This window comes from Fistularia commersonii, chromosome 27, assembly GCF_037954325.1.
Source record: "Fistularia commersonii isolate RoL2024-O1a breed Wild chromosome 27, RoL_Fcom_v1.0, whole genome shotgun sequence".
NCBI classification, from domain to species: domain Eukaryota; kingdom Metazoa; phylum Chordata; class Actinopteri; order Syngnathiformes; family Fistulariidae; genus Fistularia; species Fistularia commersonii.
In genome coordinates, this window is record NC_141310.1 from 1,583,403 (window position 1) to 1,597,694 (window position 14,292).

Consider the following 14,292-nt stretch of genomic DNA (forward strand, 5'->3'; position numbering starts at 1 on the left):
ATATATATCTAAATAAATATATATACACATAAATATATATGTTTATATGTGTGTGTATTTGCAGATGCATGTGTATGTCTATGCTTACATAGACATACGCACATATACATATAATGTATTCATTATACAATTAAAAGAATATCAATGTTTCAATACATTAACATAATTGTTGAGAGCAAACGCAGGGTGCATACTTTAGAGTTTCCTGAAAGGGAAAATTACTGGGTGTACTTCCCTGCCAATGCATATGTTGTAAAAGGCCCTCGGTGTGAAGCGGCTTTTCCCTGCGAAGCAGAGCGGCTACATTGAGCGCGCTCTGTGTGAAGCAGACGTCTGTCACCACAGCAGTTCACAGAAAGCTTTAAGTTGCTTAACCCAATATTTGCAAAGCATGTTGCAACGAAAAATCCTAATGGCAGTAGGAGGTTGGCACGTAGAGGCGAAGTAACAGATGTGGCTCAGATTTTTATTCTCCGCACAAAGCCTTGAGTCTTACGCGCGTGATCCAAGGCAAAATAACATTGTGTCTTTTTTAACACAAATGACGAAATATTAGCAAAAGAATTACCAAGACTTCAATCCACCCGGGCCCACTTTGTTCGCCCGCAAACACCGATGGTACTCGGATGACGAGACATGTGTGGGGAGACGCTTGGCGGCAGGAAATGAAATCAATTTGATCATCCAGTCAGCTAATTTCAAGTGGCAGGTGAAAGAGGAAGACGTTTCCTCTGAGTAGTGTCTCAGAGCGAAGCCCCGATGGAATTGGATGAGAAAACGGCAACGCCGCATTGTTATTGCAGCCCATTGATGTCAGGGCTACGCTGCTAGCTCGGAGCCGTTCTGAAGTTGCATAGAACTTGATTGTTTGAAGAGGGTTTTGTTTTTGTTTTTCCTTCCACTCCGAGACCGTGGGAATCAAGCCCCGGCTTTTATTGCAGAGACGAGTCCGTGATGTCTAATAAAGTCACGACAACAATTGCCCGAGAGCTCGAAACAATCAATAACAGCATTCTTTTGGATTTCAGATTTGGACTGAATCCAAATGGAGAGCAGACAAAAGTGAAAGCCATACCTTGTTTGTGGAAAGGTTTTTCTGAGCAAACTGGGGGGCTACTCAAGGTGCATGCAAGACTTTGGTAATGTTTGCAGCAGGTTTCTTAACTGGCTGAAACACTGCAAAAAAAAAAAAGAAAAAAAAGAAAAATTGAACACGCTATTTTCTGCAAAGTCTCAGTGGAGACCGGCGTTCCTCTTATATTTTGGAAAATGTGAAATGAACAGTAGGAGTGCGGTCGGCGGCCCGATGCAAATGAATGCACCAGAAATACGGGTTCATTAATGCATTGCCCCCTTTTAAACCCACGAGAGAATTTCTGTTTTTTCATGTGGAGCCGCTGGTCTGAAAACACCCTAAAGAGCAGTGGCTGGGGCGGGGGGGGTTGCACCTGAGGCAGCGCAACCCTCTCGCCGGTATATGATCAGGCCTGAACTTGCAGCTTACAGGTGTCGTCGAGCTTTTTGTTTCCCCGCTATTTTTTTCACCGCTTCCTCCTCCGGCGAGGCATCGGTGTCCCTTCATATCAAAAAGGTTCGGGGTCCTGACTGATGGCTGACCCGGGGCTCGCTCCTGTGCGGCGCTGGCATGCAGTCAGTTAATTGGCCGCTCTGAATTCACACCTAAACAAATGCACGCGTGAACGTAAACACTTTCTGTCTTTACCCAGCGTATGGCCTTGAGATTGACTGGTCCAAAGGTTCCCCACTCCGCCCCCCCCCCCCCCCCCCCCCCCCCAGGCTCAGCCCACCCATGACCCTGCATGCAGGATAATCGCTATTGACCGTGAATGAATGCTACTTCGTCATCTACCCCCACGTTTTCATACCACCTTTCGCCGTCTGTGATAAATATACAGCCATTCTCCCTCGCCGTAATCCATTGTGCTCATCTGCGCTGTTTCCAGAAGAGACAAATTAAAAGGGGATTCTCATATCACTCTGTCACACTTGAGTTGTGGGTCTCATGAATCACAATAAATTCTATTAAGCAGCGCTGCCTCTTTGTTATGCTTGCTTGCCGAGAGCCACCCACGGGGCTCGCCCCTGTCACAGCTAAACATCTGTGTTTATTTACACAATCATATATACCAAACTAATTGAGTCCTTAATGATCTACGCCACCTGAAAAAAAGGTAAAATCCATTTTCTAATTAAGTGCAGCATCTTGATTTTCAGTGGAAATATACAATGCAAAATAGCACCCGTACTGTTATGACTGAGGTTTCATGGTCTTTTCAGGTCAAGGTGCAATTATTATAATAGGCTATTGGTTCCCCAAGGCAGCGGGTCTGAATCACATTATTATAATTATTATTATGCTTCATAAAGACCACTGTACTTCAGCTCTGTACAATGTAGGAAAAGCAAACACCGTTGTTCTTCCATCTATCGGGCTTCAGCCGCAACAGACATTCTGTAGAACACCTCCTGCTTTTCTGAGACATTAAGCGAGGCAAGAAAACATGCCTCAACTGGCTTCCCTCCACTGAACCAAGTCATGTTTCTGGTTTCCTGGTTAACTATGGATGTGGCACTAACTGATGGAAGGCAGTTGTTTTGTACCCGCCCCCCCTTCACCACCCAGACCCTGTAAGAAGCTCACCTCTGCCCATATGTATGCACACCAGTATATAAATTGCTGAATCAGTGTCAGTGATAGAGTAATGGCACTGGAGGCATCGTAAATTACCAAAAGCGATCCCAGGGTGCAGAACCTGGCTGTCTTGTCTGAGTGAACGCTTCGCTCCTGAGCTAATGAATACCTTCATCTGGCCCCGGCAGTCAGCAGATTGCCCTGCGTTGATGGATACTGTCAGCCCTCCGCCACTCCACATTTCATTGCACAATAAACATGGTTGTCAAAACCAAACAAAGTGAAATCAATTCATCCTGTACAGTGAGTGCATGCTAAATGAAATTAACGAACTGTGGGTTTCCGCGGCGGTGATGGCAGTGTATTATTTTTGAATTCATAATGGCTTTAAGGATTACAACCTTATCAAAGCAAAAGGCGACGAGACAGACATAATATTAGCTATGTGATATTAATTTCGGTATTGTGCCTGGATATTAAGAAAATGCACTGAGAAGGGCCTATAGGGCCCTTCAAAATTTATTTCTATAAAATCTATATTTATTACACATTTATTGCAGTTCAGTATGATGTTAAAGGCTAAAATATTAAGAACAATATCCTATATTTTTCCTGAAGCTCTGTGCACGTCCTGATGATATAAATTGATAAAAGTGTTATTTTATTTTTTTCATGAGATGGTCCCTCTGACGTCCCACCGGCCACGGCAACATATCAGAGAGCCGTCAACCGGCGGTGTAGAGTTACAGTACGAAAGCATATTTCTTTGCAAACGGTCTCCTTGATAAAAATGAACCCGCTGCGGCTCGTAAATGTGGCTTGTTGACAGTAAAACAACAAACAGCCGGTAGAAATGTATTTAGCAGGCCTTTGTGCAGGGGAGGGGGAGTGTCCTGGAAGCTCTGTAAACATAAACTGCACCGCCATGATACTATAATAGAGGTTTAGTTACGCCATTCTCGTGTATAATCGGTATTGGTGTACTACATGCAATGTATTTTTTGGTGTTGCCTTCAATAATACTTTTAAACAAAGGGTGCTTTATTTTTTTTTTAAACCAGCATTGGGATCACTCAAACTCATCAGGATGAAAGTGGAACGCCGGCGTCTTTGGTGATTTTCGAGGAGCCCGCCGATTCAAAATTGACTCTGCACAGCTCTCCATTACTCATTAAGAATTTGATTTTGTTTATCATCTGAAATAATAATAAAAATCAAACCCCAGGTAACACATGCCAAGGCTGCTAGTCGAAGGGTCTAATGAGAAGACTTCACATGTGGATGATGAAATATGCATGAGTCATCCCAAGCTTTCTATTCCAGACTTGAGATCATTAAAGATGTATCGTAGCATATGGAAGGATTTTTTTTTTGTCTTATTTTTCCAGCCTTGTTTATCAACATGTTTTTGTTTGTTTAAATATTCATACTGCTTTTATTTAATTCTTTCACATCTTACATATAAAAGGAAGCAAATGCGCATGCAAACAGAAATCATTATCAGTTTGATGTACAGTTTAATACGGAGAGAGAATTTCTCATGTTGATTGTGAATGGCTTGATTGAGAGGGAGCACTTTGCAGAATCCGGTGTGTGCATGTGTGTGTGTGTGTGTGTGTGTGTGTGTGTGTGTGTGTGTGTGATCAAAAACGATGGAGTTACTGAACAAGAGGGACACCGTATTCAAAATCCAACAGAATTTGTTTTAAAATGTAACATTTTCCAGAGTTCTTCTTCTTCTTTGCCTCGCTCGAGTTCTGTGTTTGCTATTTATTCTGGCAAACCGCTGCGTTCCTGGATCCCAATCTGCAAAACAAGTGTGAGCTCTCAGTCGCGGCCCCTGTTTGGTTACGGAGGACGACTATTTCTCTTCCAAAGAAATGTTTTTTCCTCTTTACCACTTGTGCGCTTTGCCAGTTTGTTCGCTGAATACACTCTGTCATCGACCTGAACGCTGTTTCAGATGAACGGAGAGATTCGAGGGAATGGGGGCAGGGGGTTGAAGAAGGCCAGTTATTTAATCCCTGTCTTGCCTCGCTCTCTCTTGTTCCCACTCCAAAGAAGTGAGTGGCTCTGCAGATAAACCCCAACTCTGTTATTTCTGGCCAACAGGAGGCGCCGGATCTACCGAGGCACGTGTTTTCAGGGAGTCCCGAGGACGAAACAGCAATGAGCCTCACATTAAACGGCCGATGAATGCGTTTATGGTGTGGGCAAAAGATGAACGGCGCAAGATACTTCAGGCCTTCCCTGACATGCACAATTCCAACATAAGCAAGATTTTAGGTAAGGGTCTTCATGTCATCCCAGCAAACATCTGATAACATCCCACGAGGGAGCTCTCCATCCCTAGTGTTGCACCGATAAACCAAATTAAATGGTATTTCCACAAACCCGGCAACACGCTTTCGCTTCAATATCTGTCTTTACGATTCTTTTACGATAATTTCTCCCGGACACATCACAGTGGTGCACTTTCGTAATCCCCACGATTACCTGTAAACTTAGGAAAATCTCAATATCATCTTTTGGGCATTGTCATTTGGACCCACAGGAAAGATGGATAGTGTTATCAACTTTACATCAATGCAGAAAGAATTTCAAATATTTTGGAAATAATCAATGAATGATATAAGTAAAAATGGCCAATGCCAATTTTGCCTTGTCAATTCATCACTTCAAATTCATCGCTTAATCTATTTCCGGATGGTGAAATAAGATTCAGTTCAAATAGGACTACTTCTTAGCTCTATTTTTGATGGATACCATTGAATTATTGGAATAATACAAGTCGTTCCCTTTATTCCTTGTTGATACAGTGTTGCTCCTTTGCCGTGTTCTTTCCTGCTGTCCAGTTTGTACACCACATCTAAATTATCCATATCGCTCCCCTCTCTAGCAAATATCATAGATAGACAGTCGCTTTAAATACAGATCATGAAACTCATCCAAGTGTACAGACGGATGTCATGATAGCCTATCACAATGACAAGATGTCATGAAAAGTGATAGAAGCTAAACATGTGTCATCCCTTCAGTGTTGAAACAGTGTAGTTTCTGTATAAAATCTGTGAAAAGTTCCATCACATCACCAATGCATGAAACCCGAATGTATCGTGTTGCACAGGTTCACGGTGGAAGGCCATGTCGAATCAGGACAAGCAGCCATACTACGAAGAGCAGGCCCGCCTGAGTAAGCTCCATTTAGAGAAGTACCCAAACTACAAGTACAAGCCACGGCCTAAAAGGACCTGCATCATCGATGGGAAGAAGCTACGCATCGGCGAGTACAAGCAGATGATGCGTTCGCGGCGACAAGAGATGAGGCAGTTCTTCACAGTGGGGTAGGCGCGCAGTTTGAAACCACCAACGACTCCCACACAAGCCTGCAAAATGTGAAGCGGACTGTAGGCTTTGCGTTTTTTTGCAGTGTAAATAACCTGGCCTGTCCCACAGCTTAAAGTAATAAGTAACTTCCTTTGGATATTTGTAGTATGCAAACAGACCATGAGCACAGACATTTCTCCAGAATATTACTATACGGAGCCTAAAGGGCAACTTGCATGTCCACTACCAGCGGAATTATTCTCAAGTCACCTATGCATTGGATTTAATAGCTAATCTTGGTCTATTATTGACATATGACATATCATTTGGATTCCAACATAACTATGTCTGCGACATAAACATATTATTATCTTCATTTCTCCCACAGGCAGCCACCTCAGATTCCCATCACCACCAGCGCCAGTATGGTGTACCCCGGGGCCATCACCATGGCAACAACGACACCCTCGCCTCAGATGACATCAGAGTGCTCGAGTGCCTCAGCGAGCCCTGAGCCGTCCATTCCGGTCATTCAGAGCACCTACAACATGAAGTTGGAGCCCAACAGCTTAGCGAACAACAATGAGGCCGTGAATGGCGAAGACGAGATGGACTTGTACGATGATTTCGAGGACGAGCCCAAATCGGACTATAGTAGCGAAAATGACACACAAGAGCCGGTCAGTGCTAACTGAGGTGCCATGAATCTTGAGCATCGACTGGGGACACACACAGAAGGACGCCCGCGGGGCCGGTTCTTATCTGTCGAAGGGAGGGGGGGGGGGGGGGGGGTTGGGGTGGTGTTCACTGTTGAAATCGCACCACGGAAGTTTAGAAACTGTTGGAAAAGAGGAAAAAAATGAACAACGGAATAACATTTTTAAGCCAGCATGCAGATGTGGCTTCATCAGAATCAAAAGCTACTTGGTCTTAAGTGTTTTCTTCAAGTGTGTGAAGCAGTTTGGTTGTGGTCATTATGTTTTTTTTTTGCTTTCCTTTTTTTTTTTTTTCAAGCATCCCTTTATGTTTTCATCGTGATCATGGACGTTCAAACTCGGTCATCGCCTAGAACAAAGAACAGAACTTGAAACGGAGCATTTGATATCCGCCAACGACTCTTGTAGTTATTTTACTTTTCAATTAGATGATTTTGATATGAACCATAACTGTTCAAGATGGGAATAATATTCTCACTCAGGTATAGTGTGCCAGCCAACAGCTTGTGAATGTTTTTAAATCTTGAGTGTAATATAATGAGCGCAAAAGAATTCAAAATTCACATGGAGTGATTCCAAGTTACTACAAAAGCAAACAGAATTTCTATTATTATTATTATTATTATTATTATTATTATTATTATTATTATTATTATTATTATTATTATTATTATTATCACCTCTGTTGTTACTGTTATAACACAAACTGCATAATTCAGCGAAGACGTGCCAAAACATTTCGAGTTGTTTTCAAATTCTTTTTAAGTCTTTTTTTTTTCCTTTTTTTTTTTTTCAAGAGAGAGGCTTCCGAGACTCTTAAAGAATCTCTTGATCTCTTAATGCAGATTCATTATCCACCTCTTTCGCAAATTTACCCTGGCAGAATAAACACGTGAAACTCAGGAAACTTTGAGGCGAGAGGTTCTTCAGGAGGTCACCAGACATTTTCGTAGGCGGTAACTCATCACCCGCTATTACCCTGGAGAGCTGGATTCAGAAATGGTCAACGAACCCGGCCGGGCCCCTTTTATTCACTTCTCCCGGTCCAAATGGGACAACGCGGTACTGTAGCAGTCTTCACGCATTCCCAGTCCTACAACCCAGTTTGACTTACCCAGTTCTTAATCTGAGTGGTTGTAATCAGGTCAGAATGCTAAGGGGCCAAAGGCTGCCAATCTGCGGGATTGGAACAGCGGCGAAATGCAGCTTTGGTAGCATTACAATCTCAAAATGATGTTGTACAATGTGTAGCTACGGAACATTCTGTTAAACGCTTTGGCCCCCATTTGGATGGCAATTTCAAAGTCTTAGGTCTTAAAACTTTTTTTTTTCCTATCTTAATTCTTTTTAGACATTGTTAATCTTAAATTGAAACTAAGAAGTCTTAAAGCAGAGCACAGTAATTGAGTTGATGCAATGAGTTGATTACAGTTGTAGTCTTAAGAGGGGCGGCGGTTTTATAAGGACATGTCAATTCCTCGCCATTCGCTCCCGAGTTCATTTCGGCAAAGATAACCTTAAAACACAGATCCTTGCGTTGGTGCACTTCAACCTATTTTCCCCTCTGTCACCTTCGAACCTTATTTCACTTTTTTTCTCTCTTATAATTGTATCACCTTTGAAACGATGGCTCACGCTTCAGAGTGAAAACACACGCAGTGTCTGAAACAAGGGGCGTTTTTTTTTTTTTCTCTATCAGCTTTTAAAGAAAAAGATCAGGTGTGGTGTGACCCCTCCTCCCCGCCACACAGATAAAGCTCCTCCAGTGGTCAAGGCCTTGATTTTGAGACTCAGATCCTCTTTGCAGCGGAGCCCTTCCCTGCCCATACCCTGCTATGACCCCTGCCCATGGCAACCTCAGCACCCAGGGGGTTGCCATCTGGTTCAGAGAAAGAGAGAACACATGGGAGGGATGAGAAACAATAAAGAAAAAAAAAAAAAAGAACAGAGTGCGTGGCTCTCATTGTGCACTCCATCAAAGAGCTGGAAGTGAGGCCTCGACAGGGCTGCCACCCCAGCCCCAATCACCAGGCACTGGCGAGCAGATGGAACAAGTACATCAAGCTGTGGGGGATTATTAAAATGACTGACGACTGGGTATCGTCTGAAATACAGTATTATTAATGCATGAGTCCAGCTATTCCCCTCCCTTGCCCTTGAATATGTCCATTTTGGAAAGAGCACAGATCATTACCAGGATGTGAATGGGTAGCCACTGGCTCGAACTGGTCAGGACTCAGACTGCCGGCCATTTTTCTTTTCTTTTACCGATAGCTGGAGTTCCGCACCCTCATTTGCCAACGCAATTCTCTGGCTAGTGTTGTTTCCTTTTTTAGGATTTGCTTTAGTGGATTTTTTTTTTTTCTTCTACTACCATTGTTGATAATTCCTGTTGCATTTCACATTGTACACAAGGCTCTCATATTGCAATATTTATTTTATGGACTCTCTCCTATAAATGCACCACGAGTAGATTTATCCGACAAGTAAAACCTGTTTCGCTCATGGCAAGATCGATTTTTTTGTGACTGTAAATATGTTCATGACGATGCCGCAGATTTAGCGGGCTAGTAGTTTAAAAAAAGCAAAAACAAACAAATGAAATACAACAACGAGAATCACTTCACCAAAATACGGCTGAGCTGAGTCAGTGAATAATGATAAAAAGAAAAAAAAACAGACTAAAATCATAGATGAGCTCATGAAGAGACAATGTTTCATATGTGTTTTAAGCACTGGATATAAATTGTATTTTTATCCATTCTGATTAATGTGAATCTGTTTGAGGAAAAAAAACACCATGAATTAACAAAATTCCCAAGTTGGACTCAAGTGGGTTTGCTCTCACAGTTGCCAGATTTTTTTTGATTTTTTTTCTTTATTTATGCAGAGACATGTGATGAATGAACACTTTTGTTTTAGCTTCAGGGCTGCCGCGGGGAGGAGAGACCCGGCACAAGAAAGGGAGCGGAGGACTCGACAGCAGGCGTGGTTAGCACGACCCACTAGCCCCCGTCAGCACGTCGTATACTGTATTTGAGACTTGTATCACCATTTGATGTATTTATTATTTGTCACTGCTGGCTCTTAAACTGTCAGTAAAACTACGGACGGACAATCAGAGCTGAAGAAGAGACAGAAAGAAAAAAGAAAAAAAAAACCTGTTGGATGAATCCGAACTTAAAAAGAAAGCTGTTCCTTTTTTTTCATAATTCAGTGAATTCACCATCTCATTTAGATTTTATTGTAAATATAACATAGGAAATCTATTTTTATTTTGTCTCAATTAAGTAGAGAAGTATAAGTTATGCATTTCACTGTTATATATTATTTTATTTTATATTTTTTGTAATTTTTTTTCATGTGATCACATTTTATTTTCTAAACCTAACAAGTCGATGTACCTCATGCTCGCTGAATTTTTCTGTTTATTGGAAGAAAGCAGCGTCGTACCTTAAAGAAAAAGGCGCCTCATTTACTCCTGTTTTGATAATCTTTACCCCCCTAAAAAACAGATCGATATAGAAGCGATTCTTGACAGGCAACGTCGAAAAGACACCACGAGGCACTCGTTGGAACGACAAGCACTTGATTCAAAGCAATTATCAACTTCAGATCCCATTTTGGGATTGTGATAAGATCTCGGCGTTGTGCTGCAAAGCGGGACATAATTTCAACATAGCACTCGGAGGATGTGGGATTTATTTTATCTCATTACTTTATTATTTTATTTTATTTTATTTTATTTTATTTTATTTTATTTTATTTTATTTTATTTCATTTCCCCTTGAGATGGATAAACAGCCGGTATATTTAGGAAGCATGCGCGCATTTGGCTGATGCTGATAATGCAAATGATTATTTTCATCAAACAGGATATTTTATGTGCTTTGACGGGCGGGGATTTATTTATTTGTTTAATTACGGCAAAAAAACACGGATGTTGTGTATTATTCATGGTATATTATCTCTTTTTTTTTTTTTTTCAATGAAAATGTTCATGATAATCCAGCCACCTTAAAATGCCCCCCCTCCCCTCCCACAGCGGTCTTTCATTTCCCGAAATCAACCTTTTAGACATGCAAATAGTCCGAGTGAACCACTGAAGACAAAAAGCTTGTATGCTGTTTCAATATTACTTACTGTAACTTTTCTTTACCTTTTTTGACCTTTATTGGGGAGGGGGGTGAATTTTGTGATGTATATGGCGGGAATGTTCTCCAAGTTAATTTAATCAGCACAATTCACTGACATGCTGGACTGACATGCTGGCTGCTGTTCAGACGTGTAAAACGTGTCGCTCTGGGCAACACGTATAGTCGTTGTCTTCGGTACTTTTGCTTTTTAGAGTTGTCTCTTACGCAACACTGTGTGTGGCTCTTTTTATCACTGGAGCCATTTTTCATGTTTTTTTTTTTTTTTATTATTATTGTTATTATTATTTTTTAAATTTGCTGGCAGCCAGAATCGATTTTCTGCGAAGATATTTTATTGTATTTTTTTTCTCTCCCTGGCAGGTACTTAGGCCAATGGCAAGTATTGTTTGGGTGTTATTATAGAACATGAAATACATAGTGTCTGTTGCTGCTTTAAAAAAAAGAAAAAAAAAAGGTTTATGTCTGAATATGTAAATAGTTTATCATAATATCTTGTACAGTCCAATGTAAAGTTTTTAATTCAATTTAAAAAAAATATTGCCATCACATTTGTGTTCACATTCTTTATACTTCACACACAAAAAAAAAAGATTGATTCTTTGCTCGGGGGTTGTTGTTGCTAAAACAAGAAAAAAAAAGTAAAAAGAAGTAAAAAAGAAAAAAAAAATTTAAGTTTTTTGTTTGTTTGTTTGTTTTGTTTTGCTTGGCTTCAAAAGTGTACTCTGCAAGTCTTTGGTTTCCATGTGCAGTATTGACGTGAGGTAAACTTAAGGTGAATAACTTTACAGTGGTGTGTGTGGAGCGCAATTTCCTCAGCTTCCGTAGTATTACTATATCCAATAAAAACAATCCAATAAGCGACACGTTTGGGTGCATCTAGGCATCGCGGGAAAACTGTGTACTGTGTATGATGATCAATTATCCCCACAATCAATTAAGGCATATTATAATGTAATACCATTATCTGTATGTCTGTCCATTGTAACGGTAACAGGTGGCCAAAAACCTTCCTGTTTAAGCTCATTTACCTCAAGACTTTCCTCCTTTTCTGTAAAAGAGAAAGAATTTGTGTTACGAAAAGCTTCTCACATCACTCCATCTTTTGTACTGCTGTTGACACTTAGAAAATTAAAGAGGCATTTTGTTTTAAGATTTGAGCTCATGTCTTTATACCTTAATTACAACCACCAGTACTACTTTGTTTAGATATCTGTTGTCAGCAAAGTGTCAAGGAATATTTTTTACAAATATTGTAAAAGCAAAAGGGTCATTCGACACCATTTTAAATTGTGGGAGTCAGAAGTAATGCTGAAGTACACAGGTGATACTGTCCAATAGTAATTTCTCTGACAGTAAATGTATCCCATGATAATGTTGCAGGCTACTTTCATTATTTGCCCTCAATGTTGGCTTTTGAATATGGAATTTATAACACAAAACTGATTTGCAACTCAAATTGCCAATGTTGTCATGGACTATGGGTTTCAATAAGAAAAAAAAAACAAAAACATATATATATATATATATATGTATATATAGGTAATAAACAAATAAATAAGTAAACAAATGAATGTAAATGAATGAATGCATGAATGAGTGGATGGATGATGAATTATTAAATAAATAAATATAACAGATATGAATAAATAAATACATAAATACATAATAAATAAATAAATAAATAAAACACATATGAATGACTTCATACATATGTAGACAAATAAATAAATAAAAACACAAATAAATTCGTGTACTTCACCATTAAGGCATATCAAACTAAGCACAGGATATTTTATGGACAAAATATCACAAACAAAATTTACTCTTTACACGGCTTATCCTGCACTCAGGGTCGGGGGGGCGAAGAGGGGGTATCTGGACTGACGGGTGGGCTCTGCCCTGGATTGATCGAAGGGCCAGGTATAAGGACATGCAACCATTCACCCTCTCATTCACTCATGATATAGAGACATGCAACCATTCGATCCTTCATTCACACGTCTCAGCAATTTAGGGTCAGCGATGAACCTGCCCCATGTTTTCGAGCTGTGGGAGGAAACTGGAGGACCTGTGGGGACAGGAGGAGAACATGGAGACTCCATTAAAAAAAAACTTTCAAAATCATACCAGAGACCTTCTTCCTGTGAGGTGAGAGTGCCAACAATAATTTAATCAGCTATGACATCAAATAAAAGGAGGGTAATTTTGTCTCTTAGAACTGGATGACTGACAGCAGAGAATGCACCTCTGGGCTGACTTTTATTTACATGTATGCTCTTTGTCCTCTATAGCTTACAAACTTTCAGACATGCATTGGTCGTCAATAAATTGACAGCCACTGGGAGCTGTAGCAGATAAAATAATCAGAGCTATGCTTTTAGATAACTTTAAACAGGCCAGGTGAAGGCATGGTATAGTCCGACCCAGCCAAAGCAGAAATCCTCCGTAAGCTGCTGAAGATAGCCAGGATAAGACATAGACGAGGAATTAACAGGAATGTTCTTGTTGAATCACATTTGTTTTTTTAAATGTGTTTAAATGCACGCTCCACTTTCAGATTCCACATTCTTTTTTTCTGCATAAGCGGTGGTGTCTTGCTTGGTCGGTTGGAACCAAACACTCACTCGCTTATCCACGTGTCTGGACAAGTTAGGATATCCGGTGAACCTACTGCATGTTTATGGACTGTGGACGAGTCCAACTGTATATTTTACCGGTAATCAAAAAATAGTTCATGATGTCATTGAACAGTTGTGATGCAGATTCTCTGTTGCTTTCACTTGCACCAACAAAGCAAAGCAACTCGCATGCAGCTTTGCAATGGCACCATTCTGCAGAGTACTGGGGATGACCCAATCACCTAATCTTCAGTCAAGGGTGAAACTGACATTGAAAATTCATTCGAATGCATGAAAATGTCAATATTTGGCTTAAACCAGAGCCTATGGGCACATTGTATCACTTTGTGTGAAATTTGTTCTATTTTTCATATGGTATTATCTAAACCTTGCAACGGGTGCTCTGATCAAGGGATATTTAATCCCAATGTTTGAAAAATTCTCTCTTTCAATTACTGAGACTAAATTGAGTACAAGAAATGTGATCAGGATTGGCAGTGATGTGTGAATATCAGGGACCTGCATTGCACAAAACATTAAATCTTCACATTTAAGATGCCATAACAGACGACCATACAGTACAAACAGGTATTTTTCAATGTTTATAATTGAGAGTTTCTGGACAAGAAGAAAGAAAATCCATCTTGAAATAGTTAGCAAGAACATTCTTGGTTTAATTTCGACAAGGGGACTCTCAGTGGAATCTCCATGTCCTCTCTGTGTCACAGTGGGCGCCAGTCCACCTGCAACTATGGGTGCAGCATCAGCAGTTTACATAATAAACAAATGACTGAATGAATTAATGCAAATCCCAAAATCCA

At 40.5% G+C, this 14,292-nt stretch overlaps 1 protein-coding gene across 9 annotated transcripts in view; it reads left to right on the plus strand.

Annotated features, from left to right (window-relative positions):
- Positions 1-12,003, plus strand: part of sox6 (SRY-box transcription factor 6) — a 128,212-nt gene extending 116,209 nt beyond the window's left edge. For all 9 annotated transcript variants that reach the window (XM_086174481.1, XM_086174474.1, XM_086174473.1 and 6 more), the window contains 3 exons: positions 4,766-4,939; positions 5,781-5,997; positions 6,369-12,003. In XM_086174481.1, coding sequence (XP_086030607.1) covers positions 4,766-4,939; positions 5,781-5,997; positions 6,369-6,675 — 698 coding nt within the window. In that variant the 3' untranslated portion in view covers positions 6,676-12,003. The remainder of the gene's footprint in view (positions 1-4,765; positions 4,940-5,780; positions 5,998-6,368) is intronic.
- The last annotated feature ends 2,289 nt before the right edge of the window (positions 12,004-14,292 follow it).